The 27,044-nt window shown below is 52.5% G+C and overlaps 7 protein-coding genes across 7 annotated transcripts; 3 read left to right on the top strand and 4 right to left on the bottom strand.

Moving 5' to 3' along the window:
• Window positions 1-993: 993 nt before the first annotated feature.
• SSH4 (Rsp5p-dependent ubiquitination, sorting of cargo proteins at the multivesicular body) lies at window positions 994-2,687 on the bottom strand (the record flags this gene model as incomplete). The annotated part of the gene is made up of 3 exons (XM_049335920.1): window positions 994-1,880; window positions 1,932-2,237; window positions 2,288-2,687. 3 exons carry the CDS (start codon window positions 2,685-2,687, stop codon window positions 994-996), a joined length of 1,593 nt encoding a protein of 530 aa, XP_049184954.1.
• Window positions 2,688-5,725: 3,038 nt separating this feature from the next.
• On the top strand, window positions 5,726-8,667 carry J4E83_009026 (uncharacterized protein; the record flags this gene model as incomplete). Its single annotated transcript, XM_049335919.1, has 3 exons — window positions 5,726-5,827; window positions 5,889-8,510; window positions 8,566-8,667. 3 exons carry the CDS (start codon window positions 5,726-5,728, stop codon window positions 8,665-8,667), a joined length of 2,826 nt encoding a protein of 941 aa, XP_049184953.1.
• A 3,895-nt stretch (window positions 8,668-12,562) lies between these two features.
• J4E83_009025 (uncharacterized protein) lies at window positions 12,563-13,766 on the bottom strand (the record flags this gene model as incomplete). The annotated part of the gene is made up of 2 exons (XM_049335918.1): window positions 12,563-13,596; window positions 13,760-13,766. The coding sequence occupies 2 exons, from the start codon at window positions 13,764-13,766 to the stop codon at window positions 12,563-12,565; spliced, it is 1,041 nt and encodes a 346-aa protein (XP_049184952.1).
• A 641-nt stretch (window positions 13,767-14,407) lies between these two features.
• J4E83_009024 (uncharacterized protein) lies at window positions 14,408-15,983 on the bottom strand (the record flags this gene model as incomplete). The annotated part of the gene is made up of 3 exons (XM_049335917.1): window positions 14,408-14,598; window positions 15,316-15,780; window positions 15,830-15,983. The coding sequence occupies 3 exons, from the start codon at window positions 15,981-15,983 to the stop codon at window positions 14,408-14,410; spliced, it is 810 nt and encodes a 269-aa protein (XP_049184951.1).
• A 1,975-nt stretch (window positions 15,984-17,958) lies between these two features.
• On the top strand, window positions 17,959-19,428 carry J4E83_009023 (uncharacterized protein; the record flags this gene model as incomplete). The annotated part of the gene is made up of 1 exon (XM_049335916.1): window positions 17,959-19,428. One exon carries the CDS (start codon window positions 17,959-17,961, stop codon window positions 19,426-19,428), a length of 1,470 nt encoding a protein of 489 aa, XP_049184950.1.
• Window positions 19,429-19,609: 181 nt separating this feature from the next.
• J4E83_009022 (uncharacterized protein) lies at window positions 19,610-20,947 on the bottom strand (the record flags this gene model as incomplete). The annotated part of the gene is made up of 4 exons (XM_049335915.1): window positions 19,610-20,144; window positions 20,207-20,389; window positions 20,450-20,710; window positions 20,760-20,947. 4 exons carry the CDS (start codon window positions 20,945-20,947, stop codon window positions 19,610-19,612), a joined length of 1,167 nt encoding a protein of 388 aa, XP_049184949.1.
• A 4,379-nt stretch (window positions 20,948-25,326) lies between these two features.
• Window positions 25,327-26,985, top strand: J4E83_009021 (uncharacterized protein; the record flags this gene model as incomplete). The annotated part of the gene is made up of 2 exons (XM_049335914.1): window positions 25,327-25,534; window positions 25,622-26,985. The coding sequence occupies 2 exons, from the start codon at window positions 25,327-25,329 to the stop codon at window positions 26,983-26,985; spliced, it is 1,572 nt and encodes a 523-aa protein (XP_049184948.1).
• Between the last annotated feature and the right edge of the window lie 59 nt (window positions 26,986-27,044).

Here is a 27,044-nt window from a genome sequence, read left to right as displayed (position 1 = left end):
ATCCAGCGGAATCGTGCTTCTCTTTGGAAGTGCCAGGAGCGTTTTAGGTCGGCGAGGATGAGCGATTCTGCTAGCGATTCGAAGATGATCGCGGGGTTGCGCCATGGGTATGGTCGTCCGCCCATGAATTGTTCGTGGACATTACTATTGTGCTGCAGAAGGTATTGAACGCGGTGGCGGTTTTTTGTGCGTTCAGGAGGAACTGAAAAGAGATAATGCTCTCCAACAAATTGAGCGAGCGCTAGGTCTTCACTTTGGTACGCCAAGTATGGCAACCTGGAAGAGTACTATGGGTCTCTATGGAGACCGAATGTGTACGTTCGTGCGATTTGACAGTAAGAGAAGTACAATTTATATTGGTAGACGGCGTATTTGGTGCTCAGTGCCGAGATTGGAGATAGAACGGAGTAGCTAGTCTTTGCCAAAGCCCTAGGTTAGTGACTTGCGTTCGTGGGCATATCGGGATGATAAATAGAACTGGCCTTTGAGTGTGAGAGCGTGTGTATTGACAATCCAACCAACTCATCGCTTTACTACTACAATCCAAAAGCTACCACATGAGTAGCCTAAGCCAGCCAAAGCAATCCAATTTGACCACGCTTCAACGCACATCGATCCAATCTATCCCTTTCAAAAAACGCCAGCAACAACAGTATTCGTGTGCTTGATCATTCGTGACTCCTCCCAGAAAGCAAGCAAAAATAAACGTAACAATGCTCGCTTCCAGAACGCCAGATAGGATGGGCCATAACAAATCAGGCCGCTCAAAGACATGTTTCGCTGCCACCCATGCAGTCCATGGAGAAAGTCCCCACAGCGGTGCGTTCGATCCATAATGATCCTTCGCAATGAGATGGACCCGGCCCCAACAAAGATAGGAAAAAAGGAAAAGTTGAGCGATAGGGTATAGTGGAAAGACGCAATCTTCCTCTCAGATTCGTCAAAACAATGGAGAGTAGAGTAACACAAAGGAAAAAATGACTTCCAGCTCATCTAGCGGGGTCCACGCGGTCTCACACCAGCTTCCGTCGCGCTCCTCACTCTGATAGCAGGACGCCGTATCTCCGGTGTATCAGCCATCGCGGCATCATAGCTCGGAACAGGTGGACTTCTTTCCCCAGACTGCTGCTGGTTCTGTAGGAGCGGTGCTCGCTCGTCCCAGTATCCGTTTCTTTCGTGGTCGGCCGTGTTGCGCAGGTTGGGCGAGCCAACAGGACTACTGTACTCAGGAGGGAGTTCGCCTGGTGACAGGAGACCAAGACCCTGGCGTTGGTCTACGGGGATTGTGGTTGTCGCGTGATCGTCGTGGCTAGTCCCTTCACCGACATCTTCGTTAGAATCGACCAGACTAAGGGCGGCTAATGAGATGTCGGTCGGACTGCGTTGCGGACCGGGACTCGTTGGCACTTGGCGTCCGAGACGCATTTGCTGGCTGCTGGAACGGCCGTGGCCAAAACCGGCTTGGATGTAGCTTCCGCCCATGCCTTCTCTTATGCCTTCGCGACCAGAGTCGAGGAGTATGGATCCTTGTTCGCTGCCGTAGGGAGGTGGGGGTGCGAGGCTGCCGGTTTGGGGGGCTAGACCCCATTTCTTGACGTTGGCTTCGATGAAGACGAAGCCCATTTGGCCGAAGTTGACGTGAACTTGGCACGGGCCGTTTGCGCCTACGGTGGGGAAGAAGTTTTGTGTCTTGAGTCCGTGGGCGACGTCGTCGAGTTTCTTTCCGTTTCGCGTGAAGAAGATTGTTCCCGTTCGAGGTCTGTATCCAACACCAATGACATCTCCTTGCACGTAAGATGGGCCGTAAGCGGAGGGTTGGAAGGGCTGGTTGTATCGGCGGTTTCCGTTGGACATGTATGATATCGAGGCTTTGTGGTATCCTGATAACTTTTAGTAAACGAAAGAAAGGTAGAGCGTCGTCGTCGACATACCTGGTAGTCTGAACAACGGGTACGGCTTCGTTGTGACGCCAATTGCAATGCTAGTGTTTTCGGGCTTCTCGTAGACCTTGGCTTCCCAGTAGTAGACTTCATTCTGTTTTGGTATTGGGAGGTTGCTCTGGACGCTGCACTCCGAGTCGAAGAACTCAATTTCAGTGCGACCTTCGACAAAGCAGTTGGCAATCTCAAGTTCGGGCTCGAATTCCCAGGCAGACACTCCCTTCTCTTGTATAGCCAGGAATTGCGATAGGGATATGTCGGTTTGAACGGACTCGGGCGGGTTTGCTTGCACAAAAGCTGTGGAGGTTAGCTGGTGCTCTTCATGCACAATAACCTGCCTGGCATACCTTTCGCTCTCATGTACTCTGTTCTTTGCAGGTCGTCCATATCCTCTAGCGCCTCGGCCTCCTCTTTGGCAAACTGCTGCTCGTCGTCATATTCACCCGGCCGCGTTATCCGGTCGAGGAAGATGCGTCCTGTGTTGGTGTAGCGGAAGTAGTAAACAATGGCGGCAATGATAAGGCACACGCCCGCGGCGCCCAGCACGGAGAATATGCCTATCATGATGCCCTTGGCCGTCGAGCCGAGAGTGTTGTTGTATCTTGATATCCGCACGTCATCGAGCTGTGAGGCCGGTTGTCCGGTAAGGATGGTGGCATGCGCAAAGGGCGCATTGCCGGTCGGGTAGTAGGATCTGGACAGAGTCGTGTGCGGCGAGCCCGCTTGCAGCGGTTCTTGAGGCAGCATGATCGAGTGCTATGGGGGTTGCGACTCGGCGAGGGCGGGTGCGATGGGCGCAGCAGCGCTCGTTCCGGGATGAAGTCGTCCAGTGGAGTCGCTGGACGGATCAGTGGGGGCCGGTAACGACTCGTTGACGTGCCGCGGCGGATGGCTGGCAGAGCTGGCGACAGGGCAGCGACGCGATGGGGCGTGGTGAAGGTGCGAATTGCCGTCGGTAGCAGTGCGCCGTCGTGGGTGAGGGTGAAGGAAAGGCGTCGAAGTGTGATGATGGATTGGCGTGATTGTGAGATCGGCGTGAGACGTCAAGTGCCTGACGCAGCTTGGCTTGGAATCGCGCGGCGCTTTGCCACCTCCGCCTGCACACGACACTCTGAGCCCCCGGTCCTGGATTCTGCCGATCTACCCGTCACGTTACAGATTCGCCGCGAAACACCACACTTGGGAAAATCAATACTTTCGTAGGCTTCAACGGCGTCCCTTAGCATTGCGCTGGCTCCCTTCGCCGTCTTGAAGCGGTAATCTCGACCATGGTAGTCGTCGCGCAGCAATCCAGACCGAAAAACCAACTCAGACTTGCATGGCCACGACATCATGCGTGCACTACTCTTCTAGAAGGCTGCGCGCCTTCTTACGACACAACAGAAATTGCTAGACTTGCATCACTCTCGGTTCTGGTCCCTCGCAAAAAGTAGACATATCGCTACTCCAGACATGCCAGAATAGACAGGCCAAATTTAGCACTTGACGCGATTGCTTTTGTTCAAGCGCGGGGAAATGCTTCTGAGGCACTTGATCCACTGGCGAACCCATGTCGTACAGTCCTGAAACACCAACATAGCAGAGCCGCCTTCAAAGGCGCTTCAGCAGCTAGTGTCTGTGCCTGATATCGGTAAGCCCTATCAATATCTCGTTACCGCATACATAATGAGTGGAGGCTCTTTCGTCTCGATGTCCTGAAGTCAGCAACATGGTTGCTCAAACTCTCTCATCATGCAAGGGGACTTCTTTGAGTTTCCGACGACTTCATAGCCTGTTGACATCATGTTGTGTTAAATGGCCGACTGCACTGGAATTTCGTCCCGCGCTTCTATCACACACAGCCTGGACATCAGTCTTGCGTTGTTCTACGGATAGGATGCCGACCCGCTCGTCATTGACGTCAATGATGTCAAAGCTCATACCCTGAGTAATCGATAGCGGCTCCAATACTTTAATGAGCAAGAAGCAAGAATAGTCATGAGTTGTCGAATAAGGCGTATGATACATGATTTGATAGCTTGGACGAAACAGTTGGAAGATTGTAGACAGACCATGCTCTCTCAAGGGAGGCGTAGATTCAGTGATGACTTCGTGCATGACCCAAAGGAGAGGAGTCAGTATTGACTATTGTCAGATGACATCGACCAACAGTACATTCGCGACGACGCTTGTTCGGAATAGTGTAACTTCAGACTGCATCAAGTCGCACGCGAATCCGGTAGTAGACAACTGTCCGTGGGGGTATTCATGGGCGTGATATTCTGACTTCATAGACGGCCCATGCAGACGCAGCTCATCGACGTAGGCTGTAGGTAGTTTAAGTTTGACACGAGCCCTCGTCGTTTGCCATCAATGAGGGATGGTGAGGTCCTGGCGACGCGTTCTTCTTTGTGGATCGGGTGTATCGCTTTCGTCTTGCTGGCAGCCATGGGGCAGTCGCGCTTGTGTAACTGGAAGGAGGCTCAACTGTACTATCATCATAGCACAAGAACCCAACATGCCCATGTCATGGTACACGCGAATCACGCAAGCGTCCAAGTGAGCAATGGATACTATCCGGAATCAGTCCTGTACCTCTCTTACAGTGGGTCATTGACCATCACGATGTGACTTCCGTTGTCGGCGCCTTCTGGCTCTTGACGACTGGCTAGTGTTGTCGACCTCTTACTGACACATGGGCTGTGCTGTACCTTGAGCGTGGAGTAATGTATTTCGAAGACGGGTAGTGTATTGCGTGACTGAGAGAAATGACTGAGCCCTGACGTTCTTGATGTTTTTGAGACTTCCTCACGGGGTCTCCGGAAGTGAGGTTGAGGAGTAAGGGTCATTGAGCTAGGAAAGTGAGACAACCTTGGAACAGGACCTCGGGAAGGAGCGATGGCGATGCACGTGATCTCCCTGAAGCACTCACATGACTTTTTAGGTGCTGCCCGGACGTCAATTCTCGACTGACGCGATACCGGACGGCGTTATTGAAGCAGGAGCACGATGCAGGTGCTGCGGTACGACGTGTGCTAAGAGCACCGACTTGTACAACAGACGGCTGATGACAGGTGCTGTTTTCGACTACCGCGCAATATCGACCATTGACATACCGTGTGAATGATGAGGCGCGATGAAGGCGACTTTGTTTGTTGGCGTGGAAGAGCTGGGGAATGTCTTGCACGCGTCTCGCAGTCACGTCGCCCTTTTCTACCGAGCCCGCCCGACTTGGGCGGTCGCAAGCAGGCACATCACCCCAGCAGACGCGCACTCACTGAGATTACGACCGCGCCCGCTTTATACCGCCCCTGAAGCTCACCGTCTCGGCCTTGGTAAAGGCTGACTGCGCTCGCATCCTCGACTCAGTCGCACGGCAGCTGCTCCTGCCTAGCTCACCGCCCGCTGCGCATAATTGGGTCGCAAGCAGAACCCACTGCACGTTACCGGCTCCCGCGTCATTCTCGAGCAAACTTGTTGCACTACACGCAAAATATTACAGCGAGGAAATAATTTGTCGGCCGCTAGAAAAACATGTTCGTCGCCTTGTAGCCCGCCCTATTGTCTGTTTCGCGTGGAAGGCTGGTGAGCACTGCCCCTCATTGTTCATTCGCCCATGGCTTTCCCCATCAGAGCTAACCATGAAGCGTACCAGCAGAACAAGCTTAAGTCGCCAGGGTCTACTCTTTTTTCCGCCTGCTTCACCTCCGCAGCGCAGCCCTGCTTTTCCGCACATACCCAATTCGAGGGTGCTACTAGACTCTCGCACACACCTTCCCCGCACTGCGAAGTAATCCACCGCAAATATGGCGTGGCAACCCCAAGAAGAGCCCCTGCGACAGCTGGCGCAGTGTCTGAGGGACTCGCTGAGCGGCCATGATCAGAATGCGCGCAAGAATGCCGGAGAGGTTCGTTTGTCCCTGCTATGCATCACATTGCTGCAATGTGCTCACCGCGGCGACCACACAGATGCTCAAGTCGGCCCAAACTTCACCTGATATCGACAAGTACCTCGCCTACATCTTCTCCAGCAGCCAGCCCCCGTCCGTCGTGAACATGGACGCCTCTCAATACTTCCAGACGCGCGCTGCCGCTGCCGTTATGCTCAAGAACGACATCAAGACCGGCTACAAATCGATGCCCGACTCCACCAAGGACTACATACGATCAGTGATACTTGCGGGATTGCAAGACTCGACTACGCAAATACGGGGCTACGCGGGAAATGTCATAACGGAGATTGTGCGCCAGGGCTCTATTATGGGCTGGCCCCAGATCCTCTCAGAGCTGGTCGGCATGGTCAGCAACACCGACGGCAGTGTCTCGACACAGGCGCAAGAAGGCGCCATGGGCGCGCTGCTCAAGATCTGTGAGGACAACAGGAAGGCTCTGGACCGGGACTACCAAGGACAAAAGCCCCTCAACTTCCTCTTTCCCCAGCTGCTCGAACTCACAACAAGCCCCCAGCCCCGAGTACGCGCCGACGCACTGGCCGCTATCAACGTATTCGTCCCAGAGAAGCCCCAGGCCGTCGTCGCGAACATCGACATGCTCATGCAGCAGCTTTTCAAACTAGCCACTGACCCCAGCGAAGACGTGCGGAAACACGTCTGCCGAACCTTCGTCCACATAGCCGACATCGCTCCTCAGATGATAATACCACATATGGAGGGTCTGGTCGAATTCATGGTCGCACAGCAGCGCACTGAGAACAATGCAGACCTGGCTTTGGACGCGGCCGAGTTCTGGCTGTGCGCCAGTGAGGACGAGAAGATGAGGGACCACCTTGGACCATATCTGGCCAAGATAATACCTGTATTACTATCTAGCATGGTGTACAGCGAAGACGAGATCCTCCGTTTGGAGGGTGAAGAGGAAGACTATGAGCAGGAGGATCGAGAGCAAGACATCAAACCTCAGTTTGCGTCAAGCAAGGCCGCGCGACTTACCACAAACGCGAACGGCGAGACGGTACCAGGCTCGAACGGAGCCGGACTACCCACGGGCGATGATGATGGTCTCAGCGACGGCGAGATTGACGACTTTGACGACGACGACGAGTTCGGTGACCCCGAGGAGATGTGGAACCTTCGAAAGTGCTCCGCTGCGGCCCTTGATGTCCTCGCATCCGTCTTCCACGAGGCCGTATTCCAGGCGACTCTTCCATATCTGACTGACAACCTTAATCACGCTGAATGGCCCAACCGGGAGTCCGCAGTTCTGGCTCTTGGCGCCATTGCGGATGGCTGCATGGAAGTCGTGGAGCCGCATCTTCCCATGCTCACTCCATTCCTCCTGACACTACTGAACGACCCGAAGCCTGTTGTGCGCCAAATCACATGCTGGACTCTCGGTCGCTACTCGGGATGGGCTGCGCATCTTGACGGGGCTGGCAAGAAGCAGTTCTTCGAACCAATGATGGAGGGCATTCTGGTGAAGATGCTCGACACCAACAAGCGCGTCCAGGAAGCTGCGGCGTCAGCCTTTGCAAATCTCGAGGAGAAGGCCAACGTTGAGCTAACCCTATACTGTCCCGTCATTGTCAAGCAGTTCGTACAGTGCTTTGCTATGTACAAGGACCGGAACATGTTCATCCTTTACGACTGCGTTCAGACACTGGCCGAACACGTCGGACCTGCACTGGCAGACGACTCGCTCGTCCAGACACTTATGCCCGCGCTCATTCAACGATGGAACAAGGTGTCAGACCAATCGAGAGAAATGTTCCCATTGCTGGAGTGCCTCTCATATGTTGCCACGGCTCTCGGACCCAAATTCGCGCCATACGCAGCTGGCATATTCGCCAGGTGCATGAAGATCATCCACCGCAACCTCGAAGAAGGTCAAATGGCGGCTGAGATTCAAGGTTTCGAGCCTCCGGACAAAGACTTTTTGGTAACAAGCCTTGACTTGCTCAGCGCCATCATCCAAGCCCTCAACTCCCAGGACAGCGCGACACTAGTCACACAAGCACCAAACTTCTTCAACCTACTAGTTGTCTGCATGCGGGACCCAAACAATGACGTGCGACAGTCTGCATACGCACTTCTCGGAGACTGCGCCATCTACGTCTTCCAACAACTCCAGCCCCATCTGCGAGACGTATTGACCACCCTCATCACACAGTTAGACGTTTCGCGGATAGATTCTAACAGTCTCGACACTGGATACTCAGTCATTAACAACGCCTGCTGGTCCGTAGGCGAGATTGCCATGTGCCACAAAGAAGGCATGGAGCCCTATGTTGAGCAGTTGCTCCAGAAGCTGGGTAACATCCTCTTCGACGAGCGCGTTCCAGAATCTTTGAACGAAAACGCAGCCATTGCTCTCGGTCGTCTAGGTCTTGGTAGCGCGCCCTTACTCGCCCCCCATCTCGCTCAAATCGCTCCCCCCTTCCTCCGCGCCATCAGGAAAGTGCAGTGGACGGATGAGAAGTGCCACGCACTCACTGGGTTCATGTTGATCGTTCTGGCCAACCCGGGAGCCATGGAGCAATCGCTTCTGGAGTTCTTCAGCGATATGTCTCAGGCTGATCGGAATGTTGTACGCGGACCTACGGCTGGTCGGCAGGTGCAGGAGACGTTCCAGAAGGTGAGATCATTTCCACTTGACATTGAAAAGTACTTTTAGCTAACACCGTGACAAGGTCATCCAGCAATACAAAGGCATGATCGGTAACTTCGACGCCTTCCTCGGCGGCTTGCCTTCGGAGCAGCAAGCTCGCTTCCGCGAATTGTACTCGGTATGAGTCGAAAGCAAAAGAGTATCAACTTCCGATATCATCAGTTCCCACAGTGTGCTACCGCGGCGTTGAATAAGGGACGAGGGAACGTCTGGATCTTAGAGGAAGAGAAGGGAAATAGGGAAATACCAACAGGCGCATCACCGTCACATCATCTACCGTGTGTATATGTGTGCAGGTCCATGTGACCCTGATAGGAGGAGGAAATGGGACTAGTGATAGCATTTTCGGCAGGCAAATAGGGCGGGGTGGCGGGTGAATATCTATATAGAACATGTGTGTCTTTATCTTTCTTTTTCCAGCGAGCGCAGCGGTTTCCAGTTGTTTATGCGACGAATGAAGAGGCGATGATACGCACGCACGCACGTATGAGAACATTTCCAAGGCGTTTTGTTTTGAGCGGATGTAGGTAGTATAGTAGGTAGTCTTAGTTTAGCTTAGTATTAGTTCAAGTTTTCTTCTCTCGAGCCACGGCGATGCGTCTTAGTCGGTGGTTTGGAGCCCTTGGTTGCATGCTTACGGCAGCTACTCTTTGCTAAGCCTGCGACGCTGAAGCTGTTGCTAACGTGTCTGCGCGCTCTCCTCACCTATCTCCAGAGCAAAAAGCAGTGTAGCGAGGAGCGCAATCACTTCACTCCCAGCTCTCACTCGACTCTTCACAACCAGCCACGTCGCCTCCATCGCTCAAGCCGCTTCTACTCCGTCCTCACTCACCACCACAGCCCAATGCGCAACGAGCAGCAAAAAAAATGGCCAAAAAAGAAGGTTCAAATGCCAAAAACATACAACAGCGGGGATTCGCTAGTGGTCACCCACCTAACTACTAATCCGCCGGTACACTGCTTGTATATGGCTGAGCGGACGGGAAGCCTAATTCTCAGTGTCCTATGGTCGTATGTGGCAGATTATGGATTTGGGGGGAATATGTAGCAAATTGAGAAAGGGGTGTGTGGAAGGCGGAGGGAGGCGTCGGGGATGCGTGGCGGGCGTCGGGGGAGTGATCTGGTGTGCGGGAAATGCGAGAGGGAGTGGTAAGTTGTTGGGGCTTGGCGATGGAATATTACTTGGGCTGATGTGGTGGTTTGAGGTACTTGGACTTTGGCGCTCGCACTTGGTGTAGCCCACGTGATCTGGCATAGCGCAAGATCGAGGGTCGCGGCTGCGACATGGCGCTGCCCCGAATCACTCCAACACCACATAGCTCAGCCTGACATTCAGCGCGCAACCTTGAATCTATTCGAAACAGCTTGGTGTATGGAGGACGCACCTCATATAGCTCCGGTGAAAGATTCAGCGAGGCTGATTCGATGGCCGGTGGACGTCGAGGGTAAAGATGATCGGTGTGCTGGGGTAGCCTTCAGCCACTTCGCTGACCAATCCTGCTGCCTTGGCTTGACGGCGTTTTAAATGAGATCATCCACGATCACAAGGCTATGCTCATCAATATCCAGTTCTGATGCTTCAGTCTCCGCGATGAAAGGAGGAACGAACGCATAATGTCGGAACTTGTACTTCGTCCACTTCCCTGCGGCTCTCGAGCCCCCGAGATCGACGCACCACCGGACGGAGTCAATTCGTCGAAGGAAGACGCGAATATCATAGATTCGAAGTTACTTCAGCAACGAATCTGCACCTCCTGCCAGAAGATTACACTCGATCGTCTCTTGAAGACACACTGCGGCTCAGTCGGGGCATGCTGGCTTGATTTTAACAGTGGTCAGCCCACAAACTGCCCCATGTGCAGAATGATCCTTAAATCTATCAAAGTTGGAGACGAGAACACCGGAAATATTCGTCTTGGGTTGAGAGTAGATGACCCTCAACCGAAAACCGACATTTATACTGGGAGACGAATCCGGGATGTTCGTGTAACAAGGGACCAAGTATTCGCTGAGGACTACTTTGCAGATGGGTTGCTTCGCATATATGCGGAACCAGGTGAGTAACCCGCTTCATCCGTCTCTGCAAGTCTGAATCGAGGTCTGATTTTGATAGATTCATACGTTTCGAAATTCGGACCGAGAGTGTGTATACCATCTTCTAATCTCTCAAATGCTACCTTCCAGAATATCTCTAGCTGGATTAAGGTGTGCGACCAGACGCATACAAGCTGTTGGAACCACTCATGGCAGTCTGCAGAACCAGAGACGCGATATTTGCCTACCAGAGTTGTCCATGTTGGCTCAGCAACTCGACAGCCACGTCTCCATATATCTCAGAGACACCAGAGCAATCGCTACATCGCGTTGAGCCACTGTTGGGGGAAAATTCCACAAGTCAGAACGTTGAACGCAAACATCGAACTATTCAAAGAAGAGATCATACTTGGCGATCTGTCGAAGACTTTCCAGGATGCGATCAACGTAGCAAGACGGCTGGACATTGAGTATATCTGGATTGATTCATTGTGCATAGTGCAAGACGACGATGTGGACTGGCTTCGGGAGTCCGAGCGCATGGGTGGCATTTATGCGAACGCCTATCTCACCATCGCTGCGACGTGGACGGCTGACGGGAGTGGTGGACTTGACAGCATCCGCCCTCAAAACGACTGGATTAGAATACCTTGCGACGGCTCTGACGCAGCTAAAGGATATATGTGGTTCAGCGATGCCTCGTGGACCTCCCAAACCGATCTCGATGACGCACCACTGAACACGCGTGGTTGGGTATTTCAAGAAAAAATACTTTCGCGGCGTATCATTCACTTCGCTTCGACACAAGTGTACTGGGAATGTAAGCAGCGCTTTTTTGGGGAAGAAAGTGAAAACGACATCCATCTCAAGAGTGCAACCCCGGTATCCTCACTGTTCTGGGCTGACGTGAATGCCCTTCCTCCTATTATACCGTTGCCCTGGGAACCTAGGGAAGATCTCAACCCGCTGTACCGCTCTCCAAGATCACAACTTGATAGGTTTTACGAAACCTGGAGAACCTTCGTTTGCTACTATTGCACCAGGAATCTCACCAAAAAGAGTGATCGTTTGATAGCTCTGCGGGGTATTATCTCAGTTGTTGAGAAAAAGACAGTGCTTCGTTGTGTCGATGGTCATTGGGAAGATGGTACGCGGAGGTTCGTGTGCGAACTAATGTGGGTTTCCAAAGCAGACAGAACCCTATCGGTACTTAATGACGGGCAGCCTTCCAGGCTGTGTTCTTCATGGTCGTGGGCATCCCTAGAGGGTCCAGTAGAGTACAACTTCGACCTGCATAAATGTGACGGAAGCTACGGCATGGACGAACGTGAGCTTCGTCTCGAGGCAATCGAAGACAGCGTTCGAGTCCCTTGGCCAAGTCGCCCTCTGAAGGTTTCGGGAATACTACGACCCACCTGCAAATACGAACTTACACAAAATCACGATAGCCGTCGGGGCAGTAAACGCACCTTCACCGCAGGAATATCTGGGTATGCTGGCGAATGGGTTTGCTTCGACCGCAAGGATGAAGAGCCAGAAATGTTTCAATTCTCTCCCGTTCATATTCATGAGGGCAAGATTGTATGCCTTGCTTTACTCGAGAGACACGAACCCGAGAGCACGGAGCGTTGCTTTGAGCGCGTAGGCGTGGGAAATCTTAGCTACAACGCCATCGAGAACTCTTTTGAAGCATGCGAAAGGGAAACGTACTATATAATCTAACTATGTCGTCTTTCTGGGAAACAAGTCCGGACGAGAGAAAACCACCGGTGAAACTCAAGTTCAGAATCTGTTTCAAGCCTATCAATGCGCGAGGGTGCCCAGAGCCTCTTGAACGCAATAGTACCTAACTAGGTGAATTGTCTGTGCGTTCATAGACACGTGCACTAGAATCTAACTTGACTTTGATGTACCCGCTTTGCATATTTGTATCTAAATGTAGGCCATAAACCCGCTTGACCTTTTCTTTGCGTCGCAACCATCGCTCACACGATACTGTCACCATACAGACTAGGTGTCTCATAATCCTTCCTCTCACCCGTGAACCTGCTCCAGTAGACCACAAACATCGGCCGACAAACAATCGTCAAAACATCCTCTTTGCTAATCGGCTCTTCCGGCGTGAACTCTCCAATAGAATGAGCCAAGATCGGTCGAACCTCCTCTTTACACCACTTCGCCAGTGCCTCCATCTGTAGTGGAAGAAGTGGCTTCCTGTCCTTGCGCACAACAATCGCACTTCCTACATCATTCTGCCACGGCATAGAACACCATCCCCAGCCCATAGATCCGGTGCTGAAATCGAATTCGGCGTTAGGATCTAGACACTGGTGAAGGAAGGTCGCGTTTTGGTTGTTTGTAGGACTGCTGTGTTCGAACATTTTGTCTTCGCTTTTGTTGGCCCACTTCGGATCTGGCGGGCAGCGACGCGTCAGGATGGGTATGCCAATTCGGTCGGCTATGTCGGAAGTATCATGCTTGGTGAAGATGGGATCGGTGGTTGGGAGTTCGATGACTTCGAAGGGTGGTCTCTTGAGCATCTTCACGTCGCCCAGACAGTTGATCCTTACGCCCTTTACACGCTCCACTTTCGCCTCATTATTGGGAGGAATGTATCCACACGACAAGAAATAGTCGGTGACATGTCTGAAGTCAATCATGTCAAGGTCCTTGCAAGCTGGTGGATCAAGACCTTTACCCGCTCTGGCATAGACGACGATAGGGCCCCTCCAATCATGATACGTTCCGGGTTGTGTGGTAGTGATTGACGCTATGCTTTTGTTTGGCCGAGAGCCATCTTCCAAGAACGTGTCGCGCCATACGACGCATATGGTGTTCGGAACGGACCTTTTCAGCCTCGGGTTGTATTGCATAGGCATATCCTTCTGTAAGGTATCCTCGCCAATGATTTTCTTGTAATCAAGCGTCTGGTGATCTGGTCCATCTTCTTCGTCCTTGTCGAGCAGCCTGGAGGGGAGCCAAGTGAATTTCGGTTTCGTTTCGTCGGGATCGAATATGACTGCACGATAATGATTCGCACTTGGTCGATTCGTATCAGCGAAGCTGGAGAATGAGGGGCAGAGTAGCTTGTGGGTAGTCCAGTCAGCTTTCTGACATGTCTTGGAGCAGTAGGCGGTGGATTTGCATCGTGCACAATAGTTCGCGTTCGGTTTGTTGCATACTGTGCATAGCTGCGGGGTTGAAGCGCTCGACATGGTGGTACCCCGAGATGAGCTTGAAGGAGCAGCTGTGTCTTGTATATGTTGATGAGAAGAGTAGCTCATGTTGCTACCGCTATCGGAAGGATGTGCGGGGTTTATGCACAGGATGTCGCACAGCATTTCCCTCATCGAATAACAAGTGAACGCATGGCAGTGCATGCGTCTGCATGCCGCGCGTCTATGGCATGCCTCATGTATCTTCCATGGCCTCAAGTTACTGGACTTTCAATCTGACCCCTGTTCAGAGACTCACATCGACTCTGAATCGCTTAATGGAGAGTCTTCGTGATATCTAGCTAGGCAGCATGGTCCTATACGCATTCTACTGAGCTCCTTTCTTGACCAGTCTTGATCAAAGCAACCACGGCTCAAACTGGAGATACCCAGCCATATCCGGGTATTCCTCTCTCTGCTCATCTGTTTGCCCGTTCTCAAACTCCGAATAGTAATCACATCTTCCTGTCGCACACGTCCAGAACCCCAAGTTAGGTATTTTCGTGTCAGCTCCCGCTTTATCCTGACGACTGGCTATTCCGCAGTGACACTTGGGATCATCACTGCTCATGCCGCGGTCATCATCCCATGTCATCCACCCTGTGTAGTGATCCCCTACACCTTGCGTGCCTCTTGTCTTGCAACGAACACATTTGTAGTACGGACGGCCTGCGTTGCCTTTCTGGTTGGTCGCCTGGACAATGTTTCGGAATCTGGGTTGCCAGTTGCACCGGCGGCATCGTGGTCTGGGGTAAAGAGGAAATTCCGGTAGTTGGTCTTCATCCGTGGCTCCTCCAATACGGAGACTTTGGAAGTCTAGGTTGCGTTAGACCCTGTCAATTCAGACACGTGTGAGTATAGTGATTGCGTACCTAGACTGTTGGGATCTGCATCGTCATGGGCAACCTCGCGCCTGCGAATCGTTGCCATCGTTCCTTGGGTCCAGCTCTTCGAGCGTATTTGGCGAACGAGAAGGATTACAGTTGTGATACGAAGCGATGATGAGGGTAATGAGAGGCCGCCTCTGTCCAGATTATGTGCCCCGCGCCCAGCTCAGTCTTGTGTAACAAGGACAGCAAACACACTGCGCCTATCATCACCCTTTCGGTAACCAATGCGGCAGAGTTGCATGATACTGCTAGAATCTTCCATGGATGTTGATAAGTGGCTGTGTATCGCTTCCGCGAACAGCACTTACGAATAACTTCGATCGGATTCAAACTGCAACGAGATATATATGGCATAGTCGCTACGGACTCCATCCATCACTGCTACAGCAGGCACTCCATGTGAGTTTCCGTCTAAACCCAGCAACCCAACCTTCATCGTTCACTGATGACCACAAAGACACTCCGAGTCTCTACAAGCCCTTCCATCCTGACACAACGTCAAACGAGCAACAGCTCGCAAAGCCACCAACTGCTTATTACTCAACTTAGCACTGTGTTGATGCTGACAGTTTCCAAATTTCTCTAGATAAGAACACTTCCCAAGCAAATAGAACTGGTTGCAGAGCCTGCGACCTTTCATGGCCATGAAGTCTTTGGACGTGTAGCTCAGCGGTGAGTCCACACGTTCGCCGGATTTGTTAAGAAGTACTGTAGCAGCTGTTGTAGGCTGCTTGGTGACAGAGGGGCTCTGGGCTTTAGACGACGAAGATGAAGAAGGCCCTGTTGGAATCTGCGCAGCGGCCGTTGCGTAGTCTGTCGATGGTGTTCGCGGCGGAGTCGGGAGAGACACCGTTGCGCGCCTAGGGGTGACCACCAGCATTTGGCTCCGGAACACCTTGTCGAATGATACAGTGTGGTATCTGTCCTTAATCGCAGCTAACTCGCGGGCGAACGGCGGGCCTTCCAAGAGGGTGATACGGCTTCGCACTGCGTCGTCTTCGTTGTATGGGCCTAACAGCCGGGCATAGCCATTATCGGCTGAGCCGCCGAACAGGATCTGTTGACAGTGCATATCCGCTAGATTATGCCGAAACATTGCTTCGAGCAGTAAGCATTTGGCGTCTTGCCTGGATGACACATGACTTACCCTTGATCTTCTCATCCGAACACTCTTTGCCGTTGCCAGCATCAACATAATCACACATGGGATCGCCCATGTTGAAACCACGCACGAAGTCGTCAAATGAAGCTAATTGTGGGAGAATCTCCGCGTCTTTGTATGTCTTCGCCAGGCCCTTCATGTTTGCGTAAACACGAATGACCACCTGTACGTGGTGGTTTACCGCAAGTAGAGATGATCGGAGTTCTTCCTCCACGGCTTGTTTGAGTAAGCCTGTTGCTCTCTTTCCACCTTCTAGTCCAGCTTTCACAAGGTCATCGTTGAACTGAAGTAGTCATTAGGGAGGGTCGATGAGTGCTGAGAGTGGACATACCAGCATGCAATCACCATCGATCAAAACGGATGCGAAGGCATGACGAGCCTTCTCAACTTCCAAAACTTGGATCTGCTTCTTGGCCTCTTCGATACGATCGCGTGTCAACTTGATCACGTCTTTTCGATCACGAAGTTCGTACTCGGCTTCTGACAACCGAGCAGAGAGATCAGCCACCAATGCAAACAAGTTCTGGGTTTGGAGTAAGTGACTGAAGGATCGCTGAGGAATGTCTTACTTGCCTTGATCAAGACATGCTTCTGATCGTCGTTCGTCTGGCAAGTGTCCCACACACCTCGCAAACACTCCAACTGCGCTTGCAGATCCGCCATTCTGTGATCTCGAAACGTTGCAGACGCGAGATAGTCTCAACGATGAGACTCTTGCAGCAGAAAGTCTGGGAGAGAGCAGAAATAAATAAGGCTGGCAAGGACTGGGCTCACAGGTAAGTGCCTAGAGGCGCAGCACGAGGCACGTTACACAGCATTCGTCTCGTCGAATACTCTTCGAACGCATAACAATGCAGGCGCCAACGAACCGCCCATCCAATCGTTCGCATAGGCAGCATATGTGCATCCATCCTCATGTGCTGTAAACCCCGGTCACATAGCCCCAGCGGCACGGTCCGGTGTGTTGAATGTTGCCTCAGGCATCTTTTCCCGAGAAGAGTGTCGAATTTGAGGATTTGAAGTGATAGTTGGCGCTCGATGTCATTGCGCAGTTTGAATTGGACGAACAGAAGAACTCGTGTTTAGCAGATACGCCGCCACCAGCGCTTGCAACCAAATTAGGTTGAGTACGACCTGTCGAAGATATGTTTCCATCTTCCGTGTTATTCCAGAGGACAATTTAGTCTGAACACGACTCGAGTGTCGAATTCAGTGATGGTTCGAGTTCCTATAGATGCGATATCACAACGCAACAATGCGATAATGGATGGCATAGGTAATCACATGGTCGCTAACCTTTACCACAGCCCAAGCTGAGGCAGATTGTTTCGGGCACTCATGATCTCGCGATTGGGTTATAGGAAGATTCTATGGTTGTATGACAGCGCGACATGCGCGCTCAGAATAAGGCTGAAGGTCGGTTCCCCGCTCAGCGCCGCGGTACAGCTACCCAGGCAAATGATGTACCTTTGAAGGACCGATAGCATGAACAGACGTATTAAAAGAGATCGGTCATGTGAAAAGACAAAATAGATGGAAGAGCACATGCGGATCTCTGAATAGCTATAGTGGTTGATGATGCAGGTTATTGGGTAGTGCAAACGCTGATCGGCACCGGTCTAGCCTCGGCGATAGCGTGAGCGGCTGGACGATGATGGGATCACAGCAGTGGAGGAATGAGGCACAGGTCACAGCCGCTCAACACTTTCCCCTCAATCTCGGCCTCGTAGGGCGCGTAGGATTATAAGACCTCTCTGCCCCCATCTGCCATTGTTGGGCATCGATAGCACGCTGAATCATCCGCCCCGCTTCGCCAATCGCGCGCAACACGGTACTACTACCATCACGCCCAACGTCCCGTACCGTCCGACGTATCGCTTCGCCGCCCCACAAACAGGCTAGCAGGCTATTTATCAGCAAGCGCCCGTCCGAAGTTGGACGAGATGGCCTCGCGCACTTCGACACCTTCGCGGTCGCGTTCCTCCTCCAACAGCAGCAGCTCTTCCGACACCACCATGATAGACGCGCCGCCGCAATCAGCCAGCCGCCCAGCGCGCCTCCGCAACCCTTCGCATTCGCGTAGCGCCGCACTCCCCACGCCCACAGCCTCCCAGATGCCGACCCACGAAGTTCTTCCCGATCCGTGCTTCTCACTGCTCTTGTCTCTGCCGAGAGAACTCCGCGATCGCGTCTACACGTATGCCCTGGTTTCCAACACGCCGTTCCTGTGGCCCGGTGCCGTGTCCCAATCGGCGTACAGCAAACATCGCCATGTCAGCGTGAACCTCCTCCGGACCAACAGGCAGGTTCACGACGAAGCCGTGATTGTTTTGTATGCACAGAACAAGTTTCTATTCACACATCCCAGCGACTGCAACATCTTCCGCGTCGTCACGTCTCCCGCCTCCGCAAACATAACCAGCGTGTACATCCGCATAAAGGACAAGGACCTGCCATTATGGACGGAATATATGGGAAGCGGGAAGGAAGTGAGGAGCCTAAGAGCTGATCTGCCTAAGTTGAAGAGTCTCTGGGTATTCCTCAAATTGGGAATGTGCCCACACTTCATGTCAGGCGTACTGGCTGGGATACAACGCCCAATTCTCGGACCCCAACCAGCGGGACACCTACCGGCGGTTCAGAATGCTGTGGGACATCAGATACACACCCTACAGCAACATGTCCAGAATGCCATAAACCAGGTCATGACTACCGCCGGCGTGCAAATCGTCGGCGGCACAGGCGGCCATGCGCATACTCCTGCCAACGCGAACCAGGTCCCGCCTCCGCCTCCACCCGCGCCCGCGATGCCTTTCCCGCAATTCATGCAGGGGGCGTTGGGGATGGGTGGTCAAGCGCAACATCACCAACAAGCAATGCCAGCACCGCACGCCCACGGCCAGCACAACCACCCGCCGAACCCCAGTCCGCTAGCACAACATCTCCAAGCCCAACAGGACAATCCCACCGTCCAAGTTATACACCCGCCCGCTCAACAAACACCGCCACCTACAACCCCCACAAACAGCACAGACCCCAACAAGCTCTACTCCGGCATGATCCGCTCCAACCGCTTCAAAGTCGTCACATCGCTCTGCCTCCAACTCCACGACGTCCTCCACACCAAACCCCCTCCGTCTGCGCTATCCCCCGTATCCTCCACTTCCATCACCCCTACTGAATCGTTCGGCACACGACTACGCCAAATCTCACAACATCGACTAGTCGCCCTCGATCGACCCTGGACTGATCCAACTACTGGTGCTAGCGCCACGTCCGGCAACCCCTCCCGCCCCCTCAGCGACAGCAAGTCTTCCTTCCAAACAACGAAATCTGAGACCCTTCCACCGCCGTCCAACCCGGAGATCAAGATTGTGACTATAGTACGACCGGGCAAGAGATTCGTCAAGAGGCTACTTGAGACTTTTCCGGATGAGCTGGAGGTTGATCCCGTGACAAAGGATGCCAGAACAAGGTTTAGAAAGATGCATGGCGTGGATGTTAGTTGGGAGTTTAATGGGTTGAGTGATGTTGAGGCGAGCAGTGTGGGAGGGGTTGTGGTTCCTTGGGATGGGGGGTGGTGAGAGGATGGGATTGAAGGGGGGAAGGTCAAGACAAGATTGTTATGATGGTTTGGAATTCGAGGGGACTATTGAGGCGCTGTATTTCGGCCGGGTGTTGCAACTTTCTCATCTTGGGAACAAGACCTGGCCTCTTTCATTAGACTTTCATATAGCAAAGCCCTAGCAGCGTACTACCCACCCACTACGCATAAACATAGCAAAACGGCCCCCCAACCGTACTCATCGCCTCCCTAATCGTCACATTCCCAAATCCCACCCACTCCCCCAGAGTAATAACATCCTCCAACGTCCCCGCCTCCCCTGGATCCCCCACCCCACTCGTCCCCCCCGCAATCGCCTCTTTCCTACTTTCCAAATCCAAATTCTGCCACGTCCAATACACCCTATCCACCATGGCATGATGCGCAAAGAACGCAGGATCCGCAGGCGAATTAATGAAATCAGAGCCTGCGTCACCGCCAATGGTGTTGTGGCCGCCGACGTGGGGGCCCATTTTGCCTTGGGCGAATTCACCGCCGAGCACGGTTTGGAAAGAGGTGATGGTGGTGTTGTCTCTGATTAGGGCGGCGACGACGGAGTCGCTGGTTTCGGCGGAGGATTGGAGCGAGATGTCGCGGGAGAGGCAGCGTGGGTTGTAGCCTAGGCCGTTGGGTTGGGGGTTGGGGGTCGGAGGGGGGAGGGAGACGGCGGCGAGGGGGCCGAGGTTTATTGTCCAGCTGGAGGGGGTGTTAGCAATGGGTGTTGTTGGAGCGAGGAGAGATGGGAGGGTGGTAGTTACTCTTTGAACGGACCGGAGGTTACGCAGCCGCCTCCACTTCCGGGTTGGAGTTGGATGTAGCACTGTTCGGTTGAGGGGAAGCAAACTGAAGTTCTGTTTGCGATGTATGCGCCGTCTCCTGACATGCTGGTGTCGCTGCCGTCGAAGAAGGGGGAGGCTTTGGGGTTGTCTGCCCAGTGGCCCCTTGATGTTGGCGTAGATGTCAGTATTGGTCTCATACGGGTCTTGATTGATTTTACATACCAATTGTAATAAGGCTGGTATCCTTTATACCCGCATTCGTTCCTGAGCATCTGTTCAAAAGCCCAAGTATAGTATCGGTGCCATGTCAAGAAGTTTGCCGTGCCATGGATTGTGAACGCTTGTTGGATATGAGTTACGACTATGTCATCGTATCGGCTCTTTGCTCCTGAAGCGATGGCGGCCGGTGTCTTCGCGGGTAGTTTTGCTAGACATTTTACGGCTTTGATGTAGCTGCGTCTTTCCTGTTTGCTTAATGCTGACCTGGGGTATGTGAGTCCACGCAAAACGGCACGGTGGATGTCTCGCTCACCAATCTCGACGAACGGCTACGTTATCGAGTGTGCATGTTCCTGGGCTCGGTAATGGGTTCTCGGAGTAATAGGCTTGCATTCGGTGCAGACTTTGGGCAGCTAGGGCGTCTACTTCATTAGGCTTCCCTATGCTCTTTGCGCCGGTGGTACTGGCCAAAGCCATTGATAAGACGTTGGAGAGCTTCATGATGCTAGGGTACGAAAGTATCTGGTGGTGAATTGAACTTGACGGGAAAGAACTTTTATGTTGGACCGGGGATGTTCGAGACGCATTACACTGACACGCGAGATCGTCCCAACCAAGAGCATATCCTGGTATCACTACTTACCCGGGCTGTTATTGCCGTCTCTCAGCATGTCTTAGGCGAAGCGAGAGCATCCTTCGCAGCGTGCCGTCAGCCGCAGTGGGGCGTTCAGAGTAATCATCTGCAGTGCTGCAATCTAGTCGCCATCCGTTCAAGATGTGTAGGGGAGTTGACATGAATTCTCCTTCTCGAGCGCACTCGAGAGTGTGCATGGTATCAGACGCATCTTCACAAATGGAGGTTCGATCAAACCTGCCCCTACCATACATAGTTTCTTGTGAGTGTGGTGTTGAAGTATCTGTTGAAAGTATCAATGTATCTACCACCTTCGAGCTGTCAGACATGAGAGCTCCCGCCTCCCGCCAAGGCGCTAGATTTGGCGGCATGCACGGTGCTCCAGGGTCCATTCTTCCGGTCCTGTGTCCCGCGGCGCCTCCCCAGCTCTTCCTCCTCTCCAGCAGCACCTCATACAAGAAGAACAATGAACAAGTCGGGAGACTACATAAACATCAAAGCATGCAAAATAGGTGGCATGACGTCAATGTAGGCTCTAGGGTGTTCAGCTCCTTGGGTTCCTAGCATTTTCCTTCCTGGTGTGATTTAATAGGCAGGGCGGGTTGAGTTAACGGAACCGGGAATACGAGATGGAGGGGTTCGATGATCGGAGAGAAGGATGGCCATACTTCATGTGTCTGCCATGTTAATCGTAAGGCCCTCTTTACCGAAAACCACGATCTTCTCGACGATGCGGTGACCCAGCTCTGTCCTGTGGTCACGAAGCATTCGCATCGTGCTCGATGCGTTCGGAGTTCCCAAGATGGCGTAGCAGCCATTGTCCAAGCGAGTGTACTCGACTTCGTTATTGTCTTCAGTTCTTGAAGACTACGAGTGCTCCGAAGCTTCCTCCCTTTGTATCGTTCCTCCTGTAATCCGACGTCAAGAGAGGGCTGTTAATCCTTCGGAAAAACGCACGGCTGCGTAGCGTTATCCATCCTATACAAGGGCAAAACTAAACACCTAAGAGCCTACATTAAGATAAAAACACGCAAAGTAGGTGGCCTGACGTTAATGTAGGCTCGTGGATTGATTGTGAAAGCATATACATGCCATTGGACGACGACGCGCTGCGTACGTTCTGTACCATCATGCGCTCGTGCGGCACAGTTTCAAAGCCGAAAGTTGCCCCTCCTCATGAGAAACCGCCGTAGCCTCGTGGCAATTGTCGACACTCCCCCACTGCAACGCGAAGTCCGGTGTACGAGGTCACAACATGGCCAACATCTACCGGAATCTCGAAGGCGACGAAGTCCGCTTCGTCAGAATCCGACCTGGTGCCTGGACGGATCCTGTTCGATGCGATCTAGTATATCTAACGTTGCCTAGCGCTGAAAGCGACCTGGTGGAAGCATGGTTTTCGGGCAGGCCACTACCACGAATACTGACTGCACAATTTTCAGACACACGGCCCCCGGGCAGCTTTCCATTAGCTCAAGATCCAAACGGAGAATATATCGCGACAGCACCGACAGACGAAATACCGCTTTTCGTTGCATTGTCGTATGTATGGGGTGATTCGAATCAGACGGGGGAGCTGTTACTCGATGGTCAACCAGTACAAAAGACTGCCAATCTCATCGCTGGTCTGCGAGAGCTGAGGGCCTTACTCGGAAGTTCTTCTCGCACACTTGAACTCTTTCACGACGATAGCATACTCTTCTGGGTTGATGCTCTATGCATCAATCAATCTGACAATGCAGAAAAGTCGGCGCAGGTACCTCGGATGGGCGCGATCTTTGGAGCTGCAACGCTTGTTGTAGCATGGCTGGGAGCTAATGAAGAAGAAGATAGCGACATTGGAGATCTCATGAACGTGATCAACAGCATCACTCCCCCGGATGACTTAGGGGATTCTGATCGTTCCTCTCGCGCGTTTGGTGCCTTGCAAAGCGGCACACTCTTTCGCGTCCTACAAGCCTACAAATGCCTTATACAACGGCCCTGGTTCGAAAGAATGTGGGTGGTACAGGAAGCGGCGATGTCACAGCGCACTGTTATACTAGCAGGTTCCCATTGGTGTTACGGGGAATCCTTCACGGACGCCTGCTATGCTTTGATGCAAGTACTAGGACATCATCCCGAGATCAATGTAGACGAGAAGCGTCTGTTACAGTCAATATTCCACTTCGAGATTGCTAGGGGAATAAGCGACACGATAGAGGCTCTTTTTGGTCTGGCACCTGTGCCTTCCACCGCTATATCACAAACAATAAAGGATGAAATCTGCGATCAACAGTTGCACGACTGTAAAGAGAGAACGACGGGTACATCTGGAGCAAGCATCTTTGCAGGCTGGGTCAATGACGCAGGAAGTCTATGGGAGGATCCCGTGATTGCAAAAGAATTTTTAAGTGGTCGACTGCTTGCTTTTGTACTCAGGTCTGCGTTTCTGAGCATGGTTTCCGAGTACAAAGCTGAAATCCCTCATGACTACCTCTATGGTATCCTTTCAATTGGTGGTACCACGAAACTTCCCCGGAAGCTTGCACCGGACTATGCACAACGATTTGAAGACGTCTTCCATGAATATAGTAAGCTGATACTATATCACACTGGAGATCTCGCTATAATCCCCAGGATGCGACACGAACTCAAGGGTGTGCCCAGCTGGGTTCCCGACTTTCGATCCGCACGTGCGTTCCCCTTCACATCAGTGGGTGAACTTCCGCTGTCAGTCAACTTTGATGTCAGCATCTCCAAGGACGGACGAGTTTGCCTCACCAGAGGGATTCACCTGGGAGAAGTAATGTTCGACTTGGACTGCAGTGAATGCATTGGATCTGGAAATAAACGCGCTGTCATTGGTTGTTTCGATGATTTTCTGGAAAGATTCTGCGAACAAGAACGATTGGATAAGCACGACGTCTTGACAAAGGTCCTCGAGGTCTTCTGCCAGAACACAGAGTTTCGCAGCATTGAAATGAGCCAGGTCCAGGATTTCTATGATGAATGCGTGTCCAGATCGCCACATATGGTTGATCAAGGCGACTTGTCTCATCAAGACATTCTGATGGAGTGGTTATCGAGAACTGTGGAGTGTGTATGTTTCGCTACTTCTCAGGGACTACTATCGAGTCTTGCACGACATGATGAACGCCCGAAGAAGGGAGACGTACTAGTAGTATTGAAGGGAGCCGATCACCCATGGCTTCTTCGCCCCACCATCGATTCTGATGCAGAGGAGTACACGTTCCTTGGAGCTTGCGAATTATTGTACGGGAACCCCCGAGGCAGCCAGCTTATGATATGGAATCCCCGACACCTTCACAGGCACGTAGAGGCCAAAGAACGGTTCTTTGCGCATAGCGAAGTCCGAGAGTTCCGCTTAGTATAGAGCTTCAGGTCGAACAGCTACAACAGGTCCACTAGACTGCGGCTCTGCTCTGGCGAACAACACATTCCACGTACCCTTCCCGAATTCCAAAATACTCAGCTGCAAAAGCAAAGCATCAGCACTACAAGATATGTCCCGACAGATAAATTACAGAGGTCCGACACATGGTTTCAGGCGGTTCCGTACTCAAAGATCGTCGCATTTACTCTTGTCTCATACACACAACCTCTTTTCCTCGAAGAAAGAAAAGAGAAAGTGTTGTGTGTATCCAGCTCGAAATCTGCTGATGGAACAGCGGACTGAGCGAGGCAAGAGACCGTTCTACAAAAGCGCGCGCGTTTGGTTTTCCAAGCTGCACGTCGGCAGCGCGCATCGCTTCACGAATTGGTGAAGGTAGTGATGGGAGTGTATGTGTGTCAGGGTGTGTACGATATGAGTACACAAACTACACACACGCGTGGTGATGGTGGCACCGGTTGTGGTTGGGCAGAGTAGGCGGGAGAAAGCGCGGCGTGAGCAAGGGAAAGTTTTTCACGATTATGTCATCGTGCCACTAAGCCTGTAGGGCACTAGCGTTCATACTCAACCCGCGCAATTCATCCCAACTTCTGCCAGTTCACGCGGCATCTTCAGCACCCGCCAATCATCATCGTGCGCAGATGGCGTGCCCAGGGCCATGGATTGGCCGCCGGCTTCGCTTGCAGCTTGCGGACGTTTGGCATGCTGGATTGATGTTGCGCTAGTGTTTATGTGGCATCCCGTGGATATCCAAGCCGTGCGTGTAGAGTCAAGCGATGTGAAATCATCAACTACAGTCCTGTCTGTTTGTCTCTCATCTTCTGTTCTTGATCGCGCGATCTCATTCGCGACATGTCTTCCAACATGGCGGCCACCCGACCAGATGAGAAGGCGACGGCCTCATCTCCCCATGACGCCGAAACAGCCTTGGACGCGACGTCCACCGACAAAGACTTGGCGATCAACCTCGTCGGTGAACGCGCCCAAGACATCGACCCTGAGATCGAAGCAAAAGTTCTCCGAAAGATCGATTGGTTCCTCATCCCCACCATGATCGTGGGTACGTCAATCCCACCAACCTCGTCCATACCATCCATCTCTCGCCATCATGACTACCACATGATTTCCATCTAACAGCGAATCCCAGGCTACGGCCTAGTATACTACGACAAAGCGATCCTCGGTTCCGCCGCCCTCTTCGGCATGACAACCGACCTACATCTCACCCAAACCCTCTCCCCCGCTACATCGACTTCCCCAGCAGTAGTTTCCACGACGCGTCTCTCATGGGCCACCTCATTATTCTACTTCGGCATGCTCGCAGGACTCTACCCACTAACATTCGCCCTCCAACGCTTCAACCTAGGCCGTATCCTTGGTGCCGTCGTACTACTTTGGAGTCTCATCTGCATGTTAACAGCCGCTGTTACGGACTACAAGGGACTGTACGTCCAGCGTTTCTTCCTAGGTTTCGTGGAAAGTATTATACCAACTGGCTTCATGACGATAGTAAGCAGCTACTACACACAGCGCGAACAGTCCGTACGCCAGTCCTGGTGGTTCAGTTCCACGGGTCTCTTTACCATCATCGGCGGCGCGCTAAACTACGGCTTCGCGCAAATCACGTCAGGCGCGCTGAGGAGGTGGCAGTATATCTACCTGCTCGCTGGGTGTTTAACCTTCCTCTTCGGATGCTTCTGCTTCTTTATCCCCAATTCCTGCGCTGAAGCATGGTTCTTAAACAAGAGCGAACGCGTTGTCGCTGTTGAAAGACTCAGGAAAGGAGCGACGGGTGTGCGGTGCCAGAAGATTAAGATGTATCAACTCAAGGAATGTGTCACGGACGTTAAGTTCTACCTCGTCTTCCTGCTCATGGGTAGCGCATACACCGTCAACGGCGCAGTTTCTGGTTTCGGCCCACTCATCGTAAACACATTCGGCTGGTCACCTCTCGCATCTATACTCTGGCAGTTCCCGCTCGGACTGATCTGTCTCGTTACTATCCTTCTTTGCGGGTATCTCTCCTCGCGCATACACAACATCCGCATCATCTTACTCATCGTAAACTGCCTCCCTGTCATAGCCGGCTGTGCCATGATCTGGAAGTCAGAGTGGACATACCACGCGCCCACTCCAGTAGCTGGATACTCAATAATCGGTACTTTCGGCGCGGTAGTCAGCCAGACAATCGTCATAGCCATGTCCAACGTCAGTGGCGCAACGAAGAAGAGCGCCATGGCTGGCACAGTATTCGTCGCATATTGCGTAGGCAACATCGTCGGCCCACTGTTGATCAGAAGTCAAGAGAAGGGGCAGCATTATCCTAGGTTATGGACAGGCCTGATCATCTGTTATTGTATCACGATTGCATCTGCAGTGGCGCTATACGCCGTGTTGAAGAGGGAGAACAAGAGAAGAGAGACAATGAGCGTGGATGATGAAGAAAGGGATAAGATGGCGTTTATGGATCTGACGGATGGTGAGAATATGTATTTTAGATATGTCTTGTAGAGCGTCACGGCTGTCTGTATTGAAAATTCGGGGAGTTGAGGGCCGTGTATATGTATCAT

This window comes from Alternaria metachromatica, assembly GCF_023757995.1.
Source record: "Alternaria metachromatica strain BMP 0045 chromosome Unknown scaffold_29, whole genome shotgun sequence".
NCBI classification, from domain to species: Eukaryota; Fungi; Ascomycota; class Dothideomycetes; order Pleosporales; family Pleosporaceae; genus Alternaria; species Alternaria metachromatica.
Note: the sequence above shows the minus strand (reverse complement) of the source record. Positions and strands in the feature narration are given on the sequence as shown.